The 20,095-nt window shown below is 36.4% G+C and overlaps 2 protein-coding genes across 3 annotated transcripts in view; both read right to left on the reverse strand.

Annotated features, from left to right (window-relative positions):
• The window catches only part of nck1b (NCK adaptor protein 1b), a 30,762-nt gene extending 19,675 nt beyond the window's left edge, over positions 1-11,087 (reverse strand). Inside the window, exon 1 of one of the 2 annotated variants that reach the window (XM_028435122.1) lies at positions 10,922-11,087. The gene's annotated coding sequence lies outside the window, so the exon portion shown is untranslated. Of the gene's footprint in view, positions 1-9,974; positions 10,009-10,921 lie in introns of those variants that run through there. The other variant, XM_028435123.1, reaches the window with a different exon arrangement.
• A 5,919-nt stretch (positions 11,088-17,006) lies between these two features.
• On the reverse strand, positions 17,007-19,695 carry slc35g2b (solute carrier family 35 member G2b). The gene is made up of 2 exons (XM_028434562.1): positions 19,357-19,695; positions 17,007-18,363 (listed from the first exon to the last, which is right to left on the reverse strand). Exon 2 carries the CDS (start codon positions 18,337-18,339, stop codon positions 17,089-17,091), a length of 1,251 nt encoding a protein of 416 aa, XP_028290363.1. The 5' UTR covers positions 18,340-18,363; positions 19,357-19,695; the 3' UTR covers positions 17,007-17,088.
• Between the last annotated feature and the right edge of the window lie 400 nt (positions 19,696-20,095).

A 20,095-nucleotide genomic window follows, 5' to 3' on the forward strand; every position in this document is an offset into this window, starting at 1 on the left:
CGGATTCAAATTTCCAATTTTCTAATTTTTAAAAAAATTTAAAATTCAATTCATTTCCCAATTCAATTCCCAAATTCATTTTTTTAAATGTATTTTATTCAATTGTAGAATACTGTAGATATTATGTTCAAGGTTAAAATGTATGTAACCAATTGGTTAATAATAAATGGGTCAGTTTTTCTCTTACCTATTGTTGCTGACTATTGTTCTCTGTTTGAGTAACATCACTTGATCAAGCCTTTTCTAACATTCCACACTACAAAATCGGCCGAAACTCAAGGCTGCATTATCGGTATCATATCGGAAATGAAAAAGTTGTATCGGGGCATCCCTAATTTATATTAATTTATGTATATATCGTTCAGTTTCAAAAACTCATTATTGCTGCTGACTAGTGACTACTGCTCTCTATTTGAGTAATATCACTTATTAATAAGGCATTCTCAAACATTCCTCCACACTATAAAATAAGACAAAATAACAAATATAAGTATGCATGATTCGCACTGATATCGTATTGGATTTATATCGGGCAAAGCGAAAGAGATTTTTACATAAGATATGATAATAAATTCACTGAAATATAAATGTAAAGATGCTAAAACGACTTTGTACACATTTTAAAACTGCATACAATCAATACAACGCTACATGAAGAAAAATTAATAAAATTGTAATTGAACTGTAGTAATTGAGAACATAATTGTAATTGATTTTCAGGGGGAAAATAATCATAATTTATTTGTAATCGGAAAAAATGCCCTAACCCCAACCCTGCATAAAGCTATAGCTAATTATTATAATTATAGATGCAATGGTAGGACATGATTATTTGCTTCCTTTCTATATTCAAACTGATGAATGCTGGGACAAATGAGCAGGAGACAGCAAATAAAAGTGAATTTACTGCTCTCCTCAGAATGACAAAAGGCAATGCTTCCTCTATCCCCTGGTGTGTGCAGAGACCATCTGTCATCATGCAGAAGTGTTTCTATATCCACCTCCTTTTATAACATTCCTCCCAAACCACAATGTTTCTACTCGACACTCTGCCCACTCCACCGTGAAGGAAACATCAGTGTTGGGCTATCGTTTGACCAAATATCACCCCCCACACTTAGGGTGTCTGAGCAGTCAGTGCACATTATCATGGCTGTAACAGTGCAGATGTGAGGGAGGATCAACAAATGAGGGGACAGATGCTTAGAGTCATTGCCAGTCCTCATTCTGGACTCTGGAACACTAAATACGAGGTCAGACAGGTCAAACTGCTCAAATAGTGTCACATTCACATCAAATGAGGGTCTCCGTTTACCCTGCTGCACAGCAGAAAACAGGCAAGACTCCGCTGATTACATTTCTATTGTCACCTAGGATTGGGCAATATATCAAGATTCAAGATATATCAAGTTTTCTATTTTGGTGGTATAAAAAATTACAATATTGCCTATATCGATATTTTTTTTTTTTATCTTATAGCTTATTTTGGATTAAAATACTCATTTTAGGAGTCGCTTCTTCTCAGAACATGAAACGCACAGTTTGATAAATTTCTGAGTGCATCCTAACCCAGACCTTCTCCAAAACAAGCCACACTACAGAACTCACTCACATGTGCTGTCCTTTCTAGGAGAAAAACCAAAAGTGGCACATATTGTGCAGCTATTTGTTAATAATGTCCTAGTTCCATTGTGTATTGTGTCCTCCTTTTATGTATTTTGTTGTCCATTGTTGTTGTTCTGTGTATTTTTTAATAATTTGGGAGGTCTTTCTGAGTTGTTTTGTGTATCCCATGTGTATTTTTTCCTTTTTTGTGTCCTTTTCATTATTAATGTTGTTGTTTTTTTCTGTGTTTCTCCATTTATTTGTATGTTTTTGTAGTTTGTGTGTTTTTGTTGTCCCATTGTGCATTTTTTCCTCCCTTTGTGTATTTGTTGTCCTATTAATTATTTGTGTATGTACAGTACTTTTGGGGGCATTTGTGACACACGCACAAGTCATTTTTATTTGGGAAAAAAAATAAAACTGACATGCATTTAAATGTATAACATTTTTAAAAAAAAATTGTAAATCGAATCACAATCGCAATATATGTCAGAAAAATCGCAATTAGGTTTTTTCTGTCAAAATTGTGCATCCCTAATGCCCGCACTAGTTGGTTTCCGTGGTTTGTATTACTCTGATCTCCAACTATATGTATCTACATTAAAGGGGAGCTTTCTCTAAGTGATCCACTGAAGAAAGTGCAACTAAGTGCTTCTTATAAAGGTCCATCAGATGCTGCATCGTTTGAGTACATTATTGTCTTATTCAATGATAATGAATATCATTTTGTTCAACAATGTATAAAATATATTAATGCATTACAAAATATATATGAGGAAAACCAGGCAGTGTAGCAGACACGTTTAATGCAGAAAAAGTTCTTTATTGCAGTTCTTTTTCATTATTTTATTTTCTTATAATATAATAAATAAAATTTGCGGGATTGATTCATTTTTACTTAGTATATGAACATAAATAAGCAATAAAATAATGAAGATCAAAAGATGCATTAGAATTCTAAACCAATCAGGTAATCAGTGTCAATGCAAAACCTGATAATCCAAGTCTTTGAAAGAAAGTAATTAAACAAATGTATTTATGTATTTGCACAATACAACTGCTAATCAATGGCATTAGCATGTAAAAACAATATGATACAATATATTCTCACTACATTAAAGTGATATTAGGTAAGGAGCTGAGCTCTGGGACTTAGACCACGTTATCTCCTGTCACAGCAGCTGTGGCCAAGTGAAAGGTCAACACTGTGTGACTATCAGGGATCCACTCATGTTCTTACATGTCCAACAGTTGCCACAGCTGTTTACCGCCATTACCATACATTACTAAAATAAAGCAGGTTCTGGAATATTTACTATATAACAAGTACGATAAAAAAGTTAAGTCGCACTTTATAGAAAACATTTTTAAAGCTCATGAAAACTAAAAGAAGCTTTAAAATAAAATTAAAAAAAAAGAAAATAATAACCACATGGATGCTCATGCATTCAATGTTGGGTGCAACTTATGCTAAAATGAATGTTTAGTGACAGTTCACCACATCCTGTAGTTTACACCTGCTGTGTCTACATAGGAAAAACTACAGTTAAACAGCACCCCTAGTGGCCAATGAGGGAATGCAGTTCAAAATGATGAGAAAACTGGAACTATAATGATAATTTGGTTTCTTGTTGACGTTAAAGAGAAATGCAGAGACCTTTGTTGAAATCCAAGGCTGGACATAATGATAGTAAGGCCAAAGCAGCCTTATAGTTATGGACCAGTGTGTAAGGCATATACCAGAGCTCAGTGGGACTGTGGATCTGTGGAGTCTGAGACAGCAACAGCATGAGCTCACAAAGGCAGACAGAGTAACATAATCCTAGTGACAGCATTCTAAAATCACAGGGCTCTGCTTCCCTCTGGAATGTGCTTTGGTTGCTCACTCCTCATTCTCCTCCACAGTCCTGCTGTACTTCCTACAACTTGCTCAAAATATTGCATTCTCGCCACAGGGCAGGACTGCTTCACGAAGCTGACGGTGCAGAAAGGCAGTGGAGCGCCAAATCGTCTGTGCCATTTTTTTCTCAAACTTAAAATGTGGTGACTGAAGCCCATGAGACTGCATTTCATTTCAGATGTCCAACATCTTCTCAAAACAAAACAAAACAAAACCGCATCATGGAAGCAAAGGGTCATGGGAGACTTGGAAGACGAGCTGTGAGACAGGAAACGTGGACACGAGGGTGACCTGATGATGGAAAAGTGATGCAATCTGAGGAAGTGCACAGCTTGAACCCCTTGGTTTACATATCCATCTTTGTACAAAAATGCTGACAAACTGTACAATTGTCTCTACAATCGATATCTGTCAAGTATCCAAATGTAAAAGGAGGATTCAGAGCGCGGAGATGACACGGTCTGAGAGCAGTTGGCTGTGCAGCCTCAGGATCACCCTCGGCAATTGGGAATGGCCTGAAATAGGATGTGGCTCGCGTCCCTTGTGAACTGCATGTGATTTACTCTCATGGCAACAAAAAAACAGCAGAAATAATGATTTATTGCTTAAACTTCACATCAAGATGCTCATACAGCACTCCAAACAAATCAATGACAAGTGGCCTTGTTTGAGAGAAGTTTCTTGGCAAGGACAAAGAAAAGGCCGAATCTGGGAAGAAATGTATTCGACTCATCTGACTACATAATCATGTGGGTAACACCAACTGGGGCTGGGCATTACCAAATATCTGTCATTCAACATTTGATTATTATGTCTGCATGTTCTCCTGTGTGAAGAAATGACATTAATTACCTGGCTTGTTATTCTGTGATACAAAAATAAGTTTAAAAAAGTAAGACAGTGGCTGTATTCAAAATAGCATTCTAACATACTACACATAATGAATCTGTCGTCAAAATTACCGGTAGTGTGTGTTGCATTAGATAGTATGAAAAGATATGTATACTATATCGAGACATTTTTTAAATTTGCACGGTGGGCACAATAGTTATACTGAAGCATTGCGAGTGGAATGTAAAATTGTCCTGCGACCGACTTCAAGCTAAAAATCTAACATCCCCTTTTCAAAACAAAAACGTTTATTTTTGTCTTTCATTAGTTTTTTAACGCTTTTGTAAATAGGGCTCTTGTTTTGAAGTTAACCGGAAGTTTTGTCAGTAGCACAATGACGGGTCTCCGAAAATCTCAGCATGAAATGTCTACATGCGAGTTTTATTTATTTAATTATTATTTATTTTATGTTGATATTCTACTTGGTACTTTCATTCAGAACTTTCAAAGGTGACGAATCAACAGATATTTAGCCTCGGTGTAATTCAGGTTTTTGTCGTAGGTTTGAAATGCATCTTGGGAAACTTGGAAGTATACTTCAGTGTTAACGGTCATTATCGTTCATCATCTTTAATCATACTTATAGTAGTAGACAGTATACACTCATTGAGTTTGTAGTGTATGGTCTTTCTTTTTTCATCCTCAATGCTCAAGATTTTCTTTTAGGTTATAAATATATCAATAAAAAATTATGTCATTAAATAAAAATATTAATATGAAAGATAAAAACAAAAAAGCAATAACTTTTGTTTAGGTTTACAAAAAGTGGTTGGCGATTATACCCCAGGTTTTTGTTTGGATGTTTGTATAAATAAAGTTTATCAAAATGACAAATCTGATCTCTATACAAATATGAAATTTTTCAAAATGTTCCCACCATAAACCATAACCAATATTTACTCAAAAATCTTCCAACAAACCCAACTGCAATAACAGATTGATTGTAAGACAGCCTCGAATCAAAGCAATAGTAATTTAGAATAGGATCAAAGAGCTCTATGAGTCAGAACTGTACATGGGACACGTTTTAGGACTTGTGTCCAAGTATGAGTGAACAGGATACATTATAGGTAACATGGCCATGCCACAAAATCTGAAGTTGGCACAAAATAATCAACAAGATTATTGATAAGAGGCAGAAAAGAAAGACAACATGCAGAAAGTCTGCAACTCAATTCTGCCCAACAACAATGGCCTACACACACACACTGTGCACACTGCAAACACTGTTCTTCATGTAATGAAAAACATGAGGCTGACGCAAATAAAAGTAAATAACCAATAGGCTATATGCACGCATCATTTCTGCTGTTGGTGTAAGGATGCAATGATATTTCCGGTCACAGCGTTCTGAATGAGGAATTACCAGTGTTGAAGTTGCTGCTGCAGCAACGGCAGATGTGGTCAAAGAGGACCAGGGTGCTAACTAAGCTGCCCTCGTTGATGCCGGGTAGCTTTTATTTACGTTGTACAACTGTTTAAAGTGTTAATATGTGATTGTGTTTGCAGCTCTGTGTTAGATCTCGGAAGCTAAGCAGGTCTGGGCCTGGTTAGTAGTGGATGGAGACCACTGAGAATTCCAGTTGCCACAGTGCGGGATGGTCGCTCCAGTGGTATCTGTCATTGTGTCCTTGGGAAAGACACTTCACCCACATTGCCTAGTATGAATGTAGTGAGTGAGTGTTGGTGGTAGTGGTCGGAGGGGCCAACGGCACACTGTGGCAGCTTCGCTTCTGTCAGTCTGCCCAAGGGCAGCTGTGGCTACAACAGTAGCTTACCACCACTAAGTGTGGTTTTGTAAAGCGCTTTCAGTGTCTATGATAAAGTGCAATATAAAATCCAATGCATTATTATTATTATTATTATTTAGAATTGCTTAGAAAGTAACTTTTCAGAGGCTAAAACTCCAGAAATACTATGTTGTTGGTTCTTAGAACAAATGGAGATGGGTGAAAAATAGCATGATACTGGACCTTTAAATTAATTAAAATTGAAAATATACAAACAATATGCATCATCATTTCCATTTCAGGAAATTAATATAATGAATACAGTCTGTTTTCCATAATCATGGATAATGGGATTCCCTACTTGTAGCTTTACTGCAGGCACAACAACATCTATTGTAACTGTAAGTGAACTTGTATTCTTTTAATCACATTGCACAATGCAGAGAGAATGGTTCAGTGGTCAGAAACAGCTGGAAACCACACACACAAACACCTTCATGTTTCTGTGGCCTCTTTGACTGACTTTTAGGAAAACACTGTTGTGGTAGACCTCTAGACTGCACTCTAGTCTGTAGGTCCAAAAACGTACACGAAACATCAAGGTGGGTGGTGCATGGCACTGCTTTCCTGTGAGCATTCTGACTTTTACTAACCTACATAAACAGCTGTCACAACAAAGATGATTGTGTTTGCACAAGTACATAGATCCTCATTTTCACTCTGACAAAACCGATAAAAAAAGATGGCCTTTTTACCATCGTGAGTTGTGGGGGAAAAAAGCCTGAAACTGCATACTTCTTTATTTTCAATCAAATCTCCCTGTTTAAATGATGACTGACAGAAAATGTATTCACCACAGAATAACAAAACTATCAGATTTTGCAGAAGTGGGGAAAAACATGGCATCACAGCCCATGCTACTCTTCAATAGCAAAGCTTAGGGATGTTCTTTGAGAGCACATTAGGGACGTCAGTCAATACTTAATATACAGTATAAAGATGAGAACGTTGATTTTTTCCTTACAAATATTCTCATCTTAAGTATTGACTTTTCACTACTGAAGATGCTACCAAACCCAAAAAGAGAAGGAAACTAAATTGAGAATATGTAAATAAAAGACTTTTCCCTATCAACTGTTGAAAGGCATAAAAACCACCCAATAGACCAAATTCCAGAGCTTGTCATTTGACTGAATTAGTTTTTTGGCGATCATGAATTGCACAGTTGGCATTTTCCCCCTAGGCTAAAAGGACAGATTTGACTGCTTGAGGCAATTAACCACACACCAAGGCAACGCTGAAAATGACAAAGGGCAATTCTATAAAAGCGACTTATTTTTATACTAGTAGCTGGCACAACATTTAACCACATATCTGTACGCTTTAGATCATAGGGAGACCACAATCATGCGCATTAGCTCACAACTTGGCAGAAAAGTGAATTTCCAAATGAAAGCATTTTCGTTCGTCAAGAGCTTCCTTTTAAAGCTATCAAACTAAGCAAAGCATATAGAAATTAACTTATTCTGCACTCATTGGGTCTGTGGCTATCATTACCATGTGACTGACTAGTGCCTTGCACCAACACCAAAGCTACAGCAGATAAAAAGCCTCACTCCCTCTTTTTGTTTGAAACCTTTAGTTTACGCTTCCAACGCTGCAACTGTTTCCAAAAACAAACCTTCAATTTTCAAGTTATATTATTGCACTGAGATGAAAGCATAGATTTGTTTTGAAATCACTTTTTAAATTTCTTAATCTGTCAGTATGGCATTTGAAACATTTTTGTGGTTTTGAAGGTTTTGGTTGCCTAGTAATTAAATAAAGCCATTATTTCAGTGGGACTGAGAATCTTAAACATGCCAGCTTATAAATGGGTTAATGACCATATAAGGATTTTCATAGCATGATATTTTATAAGATGGGCATCCTCTGGCATAGTTTGCAAGAATATTATGATGAAAAATAGAAATACTTTGAAATCTTATAGAGCACTATACTATAACTAGGTCAGAAAATACATTTGAATAGAGAAAGTTTTTTTTTTTTTTAAATGAATTACGTATATATATATATATATATATATATATATATATATATATATATATAGTGTAAATATGTGTATATTATAAGAGGATTATTGTACAGTACTAGATACAAGGGGTAGGATCATAAGTTTTTGAACATGTACAGGCTTCATGAGCAGGATTTTGTACCAGTTGTTCTCTTTTTGCTTTGGTGATTTATTTTCTTTTTTTACATTATTATTATTGTCATTATTAGTTTTTTTCATTGTGGTAGATACACTGCTGTTGCGCTCATGTCCGAAATAAAATTAAATCAAATCAAATGGCCAGACAGTGGCACCACATGATATTTTCACACTTTAAATAACAGAATAAACTACACAGCTAATTTAGTAAGTTAAATACATTTAAAAATTCAAAGTGAGCACATATATAGTATTAAGTTATTACCTATTTGGTATCTTTTTATGCATTTAAACATTTTTTTTTACCTAAAAGAAATGCAGTCGGACAGAATATTTAAGTGTCAAGTCATTAACCCAAATACAAGAATGAAATATTTTGGTTTGTTAAATAAATAAAAAGATATTTCACATATTAAAAACAAACAAACTGCCAAGGGAAGTAAAGAAGTGTCACTGGAAGAACTAAACATCCATAACATAGTGGGAGGGGAAACCCTGCATGAACGAGAGGGCTTCAGGTGGTTCAACGGTTCTGTTAAGCAAATGTGCCAGAGAAAACTGAAAGCACGAGCTGCAAGAAGTCTCTCTACACAGTTTTTCTAGCAGTCGAGCGTGACATTTAATCCCACTCTGGGTGTGTTCAGTATCAACACTGATCAGAGAGGTTTAGAAATCTTCAATCTTAAACCAAAAAAAACAAGTTTTAAACCAAAATACACATTTGTTATCATCACCATAATCACACATAAGGGATTATAGTTATAATAAGCAATATTCTTTGGGTATAAACATGATTACAATTTGAGTATGGAGTTTTGACGATCCCCTAATAAGATAGGTGACGGCTGTGTGTCTGTTTTTCAAAGCAGAATGAAAAAACAAGAGTTGGACCAAGGTACTAACTTCAGTAAAAACGGACACTTCTCCACCCTGAAACATTAGAGCAGGTATTATCTATTACATGTCATAGCAAACCAGAGTCGCATTGGCCACCAAAGTATGTAACGTGGCTCAGAAAAGCCAATCCTTCCCATGTAGCAGGGTTCCCGAACACAAAGTCATTGCCCAGAACTATTTAATAAAAAAAAAAATATATATATATATATATATATATATATTTTTTTTTTTTTTAATAACTAAATACTAAGAAAAAAATCATTTCCTCTTCAGTAAATTTATTGCTAATTCTCCCCAATGCAGTGTTGCCTACTTAGCCATCTAAAAACCTAGTGACTGCCTAATGTAATCGTAATTATTTGCAGCCCGAAATCACGTAGATATATTTTAAAATGCACAAAAAAGCTTCAATAACAATGCAGGCAGTTTTAATAGTAAAACACAAAAATGTTAATAAGATAAGACTAACAGCGATTGGGTAAATAAATTTAGTGATCACAGACCGTGTTGCAGAATCATCACCAAAAATCATTCATCAAATTGGATCTCTTATTTATATCATGGCAGTATGAGGACGGAGCTTTATATTAATATTTGCATGAACAAAAATTGTATTAAAAATATCGATTGAAACACTGAAAAGTTAAGGTTACCTTAGCATATCTATCGAGGCCAGTGTTATCTATAAAATAACTGATATGTTGTTGTTATTATGACGTGGAAAAAAATATGCGTTTACCTTATCGCAGTAGTAGTATCGAAGTGTCTAAAGGATACTGCTAGTTTTTAGCCTTCTCTGACTGGTGTGTGTGTGTGTGTGTGTGTGTGTGTGTGTGTGTGTGTGTGTGTGTGTGTGTGTGTGTGTGTGTGTGTGTGTTCCATCAAGCTTCAGGAACTACTGTAATAGTTAGATGTGTCTTCGTCATCATCAAATCTTACCTTACTATCCAACACGTCCACACACTGAATTTAGTTTAACTGAAAGGCTAAAACACCCCTGTCCTCCTCACACTACACATCCATTGTTCTACAAAAGGAAAAATCCTGTTTCTCTGCAGACAAATTATTTTGGGGTTTGGGGCTTTTGGTCAGTCAAAACAATCTGGAAATATTACCTTAGTTTTTGGGAAGGAGAGTTTAACACTTGACTTTTGCATCCTGTAGTTTTCATGATGAAGTACCACATTATTACATTAGTACAGAGTATCACATCATTGCCTTAGTTTCAGGGAATGCTACCAGTGGTACAATATGATGGAGAGGAAAAAAAAGCTTATGATGACCAATTGATTGGACTGAATATGTGGACATAACGTCAAACTAACCATTTTACCAACTCTATTCCAATCTTTAAAAGGACCTTAGCTTTTCTGTCTCGTATAAAATCTGAATTGAACAGTATTGAATGCTGTGCTAACACACTAGAGTAGAGCTGAGGGGGGAAATGTCTGGAAAGGCTGGAGTCTGTGGTCAGCAGCGTTAGCCAGCAGGGCAGCCGTGTGTTAGCCATGTTGGCAGGAGACAGGCTGCTTCAGTCTGGGTTAACGTGTAGCAGCAGTTAGCCCCCATGAAGTCATAGGCTATAGCATGTGCTAGTCTGCGGCTGGGATGGGAACCGTTAGTGCGGCACCCTGGTTCTCACTAGTCCTCCATCAGCAACAGTCACTCACTCACACTGAGTCTTACCCGACTTCAGCCTCTTGTTCTTTAATGTGATGGTGTGGAACAAATGGTGTCCGTAGTCAGCTCTTCTCTTCAGTTGTGCGGGGCTAGCCTAGCTGACTGGACGCTGGAATAGCATTTCTGTATCAAAGCATGTCATTGCTCAGCGGCACTGCTAGCCGAGGCTAATTTGGGATGCACCAGACATTCGGGGTAGACCAACAAGATCCCGCCCACTGGCTTCCAATTGGCTCCGAGAGAAAAAAGTCAGCTGTGATTGGGTGACTGAGCTGTCAGTTAATCACACTGCAGCTGAGGATGTCTCACATTTCCATAAGGATTCTATTGGGATTTGGGCCCTTAGGGGACAAACAATAACATAATGATAAACTACATTATGTTCATTATTACACTTTTAAACTTTAAAACTCGTCTTAAACAGTGGCTGAAATCCAACATGTCCTGTGACCACTAACTTTTAACTTGTTGTGTGCTATGTTTTACTCTGAATTATTGTCCTATATTGACCTTTAAATTCTCTGTGTACTGTTTTATATTCTCTTTACTGTGATCTACAATTCCATTGACTTTTAACTTCTTGTGTAATGTGTTTCCACTGTGATTTATAATCTTATTTATTTTCTTCTTGCTAAGTTTGTCTTTTACCTTCCTGTGGACTGCAGATGCAAATTAGCATTTTATTTATTATCTTTTTTTTTTTTTTGCTATAATCCGGCAATTAACATCTATTGCTGCCAACGAGATGATGTGCACTGTCCCTATCAAATAAACAAATAAATACAAAATAATATCTGCACTGCCAGTCCTATTCTTTTGTTGCGTCTGTAAATATGAATATGTGTGCAACTTCCTGTGTGACCACAAGGCAAAGCAAATTTATTTTTATTGCGCATTTCATACACAAGGCAATTCAACGTGCTTTACATGATCAAAAAGTGCAACAGAAAACATTCAACAGCTTAAAAATCAATAAGAACATTAAAATCAGCAGTAAACACATTTAATCAAAAATAACATGATCATACGCAGTTACATGTTTATGTTTTTTTCTTTTTCTTTGATATTTTAAGGTAATGATCATCATTGCACTTGTTTTTTTTTTTTGGTTTTTTTTGAGGGGTTTTTTTAGGATTTTTGTGAAATAAACTTAGGAGTTTTAATTCTTTAATTTCATTTCCATATAACAGACCATTAAAGGGATGCAGTCATGCTTTTTTCCTTCTTTTTCTTTTTGCATTCATGCTTGATCAGGATATATTTTCTGAAGTCAAATAGCAATGGTTGAATTTGTATAAGACTAAACATTTAAAGATTGTCTTTCTCACTGTGTTTATTGAGTTTTTATTTGTTTTTCATACAGACATAGAGAACAGTCAGCACAGAACATTCAATGCAAACCACATTACCCATAACCCCCCACCCTCCCTCCCTCTGCCTCCACCCCCCACAGAAGGTAAACTACAAGATAAATGTAATATTAGTGGTGATGTTAAGTATTGCATTCACTCAAGGAAAATACAAATGACAAAAAAACAAAACATCAAGAATAAAAAATAGAATAAATAATAAATAAAAATGACATTTAAAATTAAAATAGAAAATAAATATGTAATTTAAGTTAGCAAAATAGATGTAAAAACCAGGCAGTATCCAGAAATTCTTATAAAAAGAATCATTTAGAGTCAAAAGTGCAGTGAATTCAACAATAGATTATCCTTGCTAATGAATACTGACCTTTAAAAAGTTGGAAGTTGGAAATCACTTGATTGGAACATACTCCCACGAGAAATCCGCTCTTTATTTTCTCTGCCTCTATTTAAAAATGCTCTTGTCCATCATCTCCAGAATGTATTTTGTAATTATTTATTGTCCGTTTGGCTGTGTCTGTCATTTGATGCAATCTTCAGGACCCCCTCGAAAATGAGATGATTCATCCTCTAAATAAATAAATAAATTTGAATTTAATGTTGAAAATCCCAGTTCTTAAATGCATAAAGCTCACCAGTCTTCTAGAAGCTAGAGCAGCATCTGATGTCAAGAGACAAAAATCAATCACCAGTGGCTTAAGAGAGATATATTGACAGCTCTGGGATGTGATAATCAATCGGTAATACCGTGTAACACCAGAAGTTAATGTCAAACATTCTGATTGCCATTACAGATGTTTTATCGTTTGTATTTTATTCTTTTTTAAGTGTAATTTTTGCCCTTACCTGATCTATAATATTAATGAAACAGATGTCACAACATTATGGTTAAGGTTGTTTAGAAATGAAGTGACAAGTAATAGCTCAAGGCTCTTTTGTCGTCAACTGTTTGAAAACATCTAAAAAATGCAGTATATATAACGTACACGTACACGTACTGGAGGCATTCATTGGATTCTTGTGCTTATAATCAAATCAAATCTGCATTTCTGATTAAAAAACCAATTACCTCAATTTAAGACAGTAACAAATGAAGGTGTTTTACATTACAAATGTGCAAAAATTAGCTTTATCAAGTTCAGGTTTTAAACTAACCTTTCATCTTTTTAACTAAAAAAAAAGATAAATGATTTGCACTGAGGGTTACAAATTTTACCATTTTTTTTCCTTCTTTTTCTTTTTCCTAGTTTATTGTTTCAGCTATTGTGTCTACGATGTTACCACATTGCTGCCAAATATAGAACCATCTTCTCACCTGCACCAGAAAAGAGACATTCATGCATCGAACAACTCGCCTGACAACTGACGATACATTGAATTAAAGTGTATGTGGTTAGAAGAGCAACATAGAAACTTGGAAGGTAGTGCAGCTTGCTGCAGGATGCAGTCTGTTTCCTGTTCTGACAGATGGGCCTCCTCAACATGAATTCTGCACCAAAAAAACTCCATTAATACCACATGATTATATAAAGCACGCTCGATCTCATTTAAATATATATACACTGTATTTTCTCTTTTTTTTAGGAAAATCAATTTTAAATATTATTCCTGACAAATTGTTTACGCAGTTTAAAGAAAATTCTTGATGAAACTTGTGGTTTTAATAATCAGTTTATTACAGTAATATAATAAATCATCATACACAGAGTGGAATGATTTCAACAGAATTTGTCCAGTGTGTGGTTCCCATTTTAGTAACATGAACTAATTTTTAACATTCAACAGTGACATCGATTGTTGATATCGCATTATTATCATGTGTCAAACTAAAGGTCCGGGGGCCAAATCCGGCCCTTTAGAGTGGTAGAAAGGACAAATGACAGAGAAAACATTAATAATTGTGTAATTAATTACCAAATAATCCAGTTGAAGACATCTATGTACATTTTGAATACACAAATTCAATGAAACTCTACAATATTTACAGGGGCTAGCAGTTTTCTGTGCCAAATGCAGTCGTTTTCAATTGCAAATTCAAAAACCCTCTTAAATGTTCTAAAAAACCTGTAATTTCTCACAAACAATCCTGCAAAATTCTCCTTAATCATACACAAATTGGTCACAAAAGTGAAGATCCTGCATGCAGGCACTGATAGCTGTAATTTAGCACTTGGATCTTGTCAGTGCATCAAATACTGTTTATATCGATTATGCACGGAATTGCAAACTTGGGAAAAAATAATGATAAAATTGATTTTTTTTTTTTTTTCTGACCCAGAATCTGTGGCCCACTTGAGATCAAACTGCTTCGTATTTGGCCCTTGATTAAAAAAAATGATTTGAATGAGTCTTAATGTTGTAAAGAGAAATAGATTATGTGCTGATGAATTCTGCAGTTTGTTGAAACATTTCAAATTAGAAAACATAAACTGGAAAACAGAGGCTCGGGGCCATTCCAAAGGCTTAATAACAGGGCATGTCACTAAGTTTGATCTCAAAGGCTAAATTGTGCAGTGTGAGAAGTGGTGAAACAGATCATGAATGCCACCTGCTGGGTCCTCAGTGAAGCGTGTCTCTTGTTTCCCTTGTTCCTTCATTCCTCTTTGCTTTATATTCATTTCATTCCACGATTCCTGCTGTTCCTCTGGGAAATCAGTGAGACTGGATACCTAGTCTTACACCGAACATAACGAGCCACTGGTGAACCAGCTACAGCAGATGAACACCATCCCAGTTGTTAATAGTGACTCTAATTTAATACACTGCACTTGCCTGAGTGCATTAGTGTGATACGTATCTGAAAGTAAACAGAAGCTCCTGACCCTGATGTGTTCACCAGAGTTAGACGTCAACCATGATGGGACCAGGATGTATGTGATATGACAGGTGCAGGTAGTAGTGCATCATCCAGAAAAATATTAAAAAAAAACCCCTCAATTTACATGAACAAAGAACATGGAGTCTACATGTAATTTTAGATGGATTTTTTAATAACGATGTCACACTGTACACATGACAAAGACTTCTTTTCCATCTCATAAAATCATACCATCTGATCCATCACTGGCTCTCCACAAGATTATGAACACCATATATTAGTTGACACAGATTAAGGCTAATTAAATCAACACCTTCTTAAAATAATTACATATCCACCTTATTCCTGGAGTCACTACTTCCTGGTTAGGGATGCAACTTCCTGTGCTATGTACAGTTAAAATGCACTTTAAAAAAAAAACAACAAAAACAAAAAAAACAAATCTAGAATTGATGTTAAAAGGAACAAAAGGTTGAACTATAAGTGCTGCACACACAATTTTTGTCTGTATGTAGTGTAGTGAGAAATTGGACACTAACTGCGACTTGATAACACAGGAAGTTGTGTGCATAAAGTTTCCACAGTAGGAGCTCCAGGAATAAGGTAATTAACTGAAATTCAACACGTCATCAATACACAATCTTAATAGAGTAATAAATCAAAATGTATGAAAATAAATATATAAAAATGTTACATTTTTAAACTATAACTTATAAATAAATAATCAAAATTGCAAAGAAATGTATCTTTTTGTCTTTAAAAAACATTGACAGGTTGGTCATTATTTTTGAGAAGGTGATTAAATATAGGTGGGGTTTGTATTTTCTGCTTTAATCCTTGTATGCTCGGGGCGTGCCAAGTGTGGCAGTGCAACAACAGAAGAACAAGCTCCACCTTAAAACTGCCATTCAAATAATCTGATTGAGTCAAAGTCATTTCAGCATGTAAACGCATTAAGTCAGAGGGGGAAACTGTCACCATATCATTGTACATGAGTCTCGGCTTTTATTTCACACACAGATATTAAGACACTGGTTACACAACTGGCACTCGTTTGACAAAACAACTATACAAAAATCATTAGATTCAAACATTCTCCAAAATTGCACGACCGAGCAACACTGTAAACAGATAGGCCTGTATGGGGCACTGATTATATAGTTGTGCATGCTAAAATAAACAGCATTTGCAACAAGCCATGTTTAGAAAACATGTGAATTTTTTTTGTTTGTTACTTTTGACCATATTTACAGCAGTATTTGTGAAATTTGTGATATTCATTTTCTCGAAAAAATATTATGTCAATGTTAAATCTAAATCTAAATGTTAAATCTAAATCTAAATGTGAAATCTAAATCTAAATGTTGAATCTAAATCTAAATGTTAAATCTAAATCTAAATGTTAAAATTAAATTTAAATGTTACATTTACATATAAATGTTTAGTCTAAATGATGAATGTTATATCTAAATCTAAATGTTAGATCTAATAGGTAAATCTAAATCTAAATGTTAAATGTTAATTCCAAATGTCACGGGTGAAACTAAATATTTATATGCTAATTCACCAGAAGTACCAAAATAAAAGCTAATTGATATTTAGATTTAACATATAGATTTAGATTTCATATTTAACATTTAGATTTAACATTGACGTTATATTTTCGCGAGAAAAAAACTTCACAAATTTCACAAATGTTGCTGTAAATATGGTCAAAAGTAACATAAAAAAATGTCAATGAGCTTTTATTTTGGTACTTAGCATATTAGCTAAATATTTAGTATTACCCATAACATATAAAATTTAGATTTAGATTCAACATTTAAACTTAGATTTAACATTGACATAATATTTTTACGAGAAAATAAATATCACAAATTTCACATATGTTTTTTAAAGGAGGTTTGTTGGTAAATGTTGCAAAAAGTTGCTGTTTATTTTAGCATGTGCAACTTTACAATCGGTGCCCGATAGGCTTGACATAATCATTTGATGGGCGAGTCAAGGATCTCTTGGTAATCCTGTCGCATGGCTCTGCTCACCCTGTACAGCTTGACTCCTGTCAGAGTGAACACGCTGATCATGATGACCAGACCTCCGATGACATCATAGACTGAAGGTATCATCCTCAGAACAATGAGCTGGAGGATCATGGCCACCACGATCTCAAGGTGCTGCACAGTGCTGACTAAGGCTGGATGGAATTTATTCAGAGCGTAATATACTCCGAGGAATGCCACTGTGGAGCAGATGCAGATCCCGATTAGATAACCCCAGGTCTCCCCGTCCAGGGGAATGATGGGCTCCTGCATGATGAACATGGTGGAGGCCCCCCACACCGTGCCAGTCCAGCCAAAGGTAAACAGTGCCGTCCACATACTGACTCGATCCTTGATCGCTCTGTAGACGATCATGGACAGGGCAGCAGTCAAACCGGCCATCACTGTCATCGTGTAGCCAAAGGCCTCCTTCCAAAAGCCCAGCCTGGACTTCTCCTCATCGGCTACATTTGGCACCATGACCAGGCACAAACCGAACACACTTCCCACCACTGTGACCACATCGGTGTATCCCAGCCTCTCATCCAGCAGCAGGAAAGCCAGTATCGCACTGAAGACCGTAGTGGATGCACGCCACATGATGGTGCCATTACTGGGCGGTACAATGGCAAAGGACGTGTAGGCGCAAGTGATTGAGATAACATTGCAAACACCATAGAAGAAGAGACGAAGCCTATAGCCCTTAGGACCAAAGGGGGACTCATGGTAGTAGACGACCACCAAGATGGACAACACTTGGATCACAGAGCGGATGAAGATCAGCTCCAGGGAGGGAACCTTTGACCGATCGGCTGCTAGACGAGTGATGAGGGCCACACAGCCGTGAGCCGCAGCCGCTCCAAACAAGGCCATCCAGGTCACCCTGGACGCCAGGACGTTGGCTTCACCAAAGCTGGCCAGCTGGCCTCCGACTCCCTTGTCTCTCTGAACACTTGGCTGCTTAGGTTGGGTCTCCATGGTCCCAAAAAAAGTCCTGCCCCCTTTAACGTCTGACACTAGCCTCTTTCCGGCCTTTGCTTCCTGGAAGGTGCCAAAGTCCTCAAAGGAAGGAGCATCATCATACCCTTCATCACCAGGTTGGGGGAAGTGGGTGGCATATTTCGCTGTCACTGTATTTGGGTGGATCTTGACCCGCTTTTTAGATCCGTACTGCAAGGAAGATGAAGATCCATCCATTTTCCCCCCTTAAATGTGGTATTTCTGGGGAAAACAGAAAACAAATCAAAAGGAATTCAAACATTGTTGCTTTGTTTCTCAAATCAGGTCCAATTCTGGGTTTCGACAAAGTGAAAAACTGTTACATTTCTGCTCTGTTCTCAGCATCCATCCTCTCCCTCTCACTCACAGTTCCACATCTGCTCAAACTCACGGTGAAAAGCAAACACTTTTCACCCCACACCTTGTCAGGCTTACACGTGTATTATGGTTTGTCTATATATATATATCCCACGCAAGCTCATATAAGCAGAGCAGCAAACATTCTGAGGCTGATGCAGTCGGATGGGAATGGAATTACATAACAGGGAGCCACAAAGGGGATAACACAAGAATGTGAGCTACTTCAGAGATGAATGGAGTGGCACACTATAAATAAGACAACCTTGTATGAGACATTGGACAGTGTTTTTTTTTTGTGAATATTTGGAATTAATATTGATTTTAGTTGCAGTAGCTTAGACAGTTTAATTAAACATGTTGAATGAACACATTTAAATATAGTTTCTTTATATTGTATGTATTTCTTAAAAACACAATCTTCCTTCAAGATTGATGGTTTTCTAGTTCATTTTATAATACACCTCAAAATAAAACCACAAGGGGGCAGATTGATACCTTTATTTTCTATTTTTCCCCTCCTTAAAACACAGCAGCTCTTGCTCTTAATGATTTTTTTTTATTTTATTTTTTTTAATAAACGCTTATTAAAGCTGATTTTAAAAGGGGAAAAGGCTTTTGGTTTGCTGTGGTATAGAAACAAAAACAAGTAAAAAAAAAAAAAGAAAGATTGACACAATACAAAATGAATGAGGTTTTCTACATGCAGAATGTTATTTCAACATCATCATTGAGGAAAAAATGAATCAAAAGTCAATATAATAAACTATACAGACATAGGAGTGCATTCTTTTCACATTTGGATGTGAAATAAATGCAAAGGGGGGGAAAAAAGGCAAATTCTGGTAAAAGTCTCACCTTTTGTGTCTAAATAGTTCCTTGTTGTGTCATAGAAGAGGATTTATTGGCATTTCCTGACGCTTGTATTTGTTCATCTGCAGCTGCCATTTCTCCATCTTCCCTCTTCTATGGAGAACCTCTCCAACTGTCGGATTCACGCTGTCAGTGGCTGTCTCTGATGCTGCTGATGCTGGTGAAGCCGAAGCTGCTGCTGAGGCGGGTGATGATGATGATGGTGATGATGATGATGATGAAGAGGAGGAGGAGGAGGATGTGGATGATGGTGGTGATGAAGCTAACACAGGAAAGCCGCAGAGAGGAGTTGTCGCATGCAGCCAGTGGCTCTCACCTTCTCTTCTAGACCAACACTCATTTATATCAGCCATATCCCCCCCCCAGTGGGAAATAAGATGTGCTTTAGTCTGACTTCACCATCATCATCATCATCATCATCATCATCATCTTCTATGTATTTGTTTGATGTCCTTTAGCCGCTACTTCAAGAGTGTTTTTATATTTTAAAATAAGTGCAGAAATAGAGAAAATACTGAATAAATCTAAGTCGTGGCTATTGATACAGAGAAGTATGAATAGCCTGCCTTTCGATTCATACGCAGCACCCCCATTGGCCAGTTTAGGTGACGTGATAGGTCCACCACGTGACTTAAAGTTCTGTCAGTTTTATTTCAGCTCATGTTTATTTTTAGCTCCCCCGCTAACCCTTTTATTTTAGCCCTAACCCTATACCCAACCCTAA

Source organism: Gouania willdenowi, chromosome 20 (assembly GCF_900634775.1).
Source record: "Gouania willdenowi chromosome 20, fGouWil2.1, whole genome shotgun sequence".
NCBI lineage: Eukaryota > Metazoa > Chordata > Actinopteri > Blenniiformes > Gobiesocidae > Gouania > Gouania willdenowi.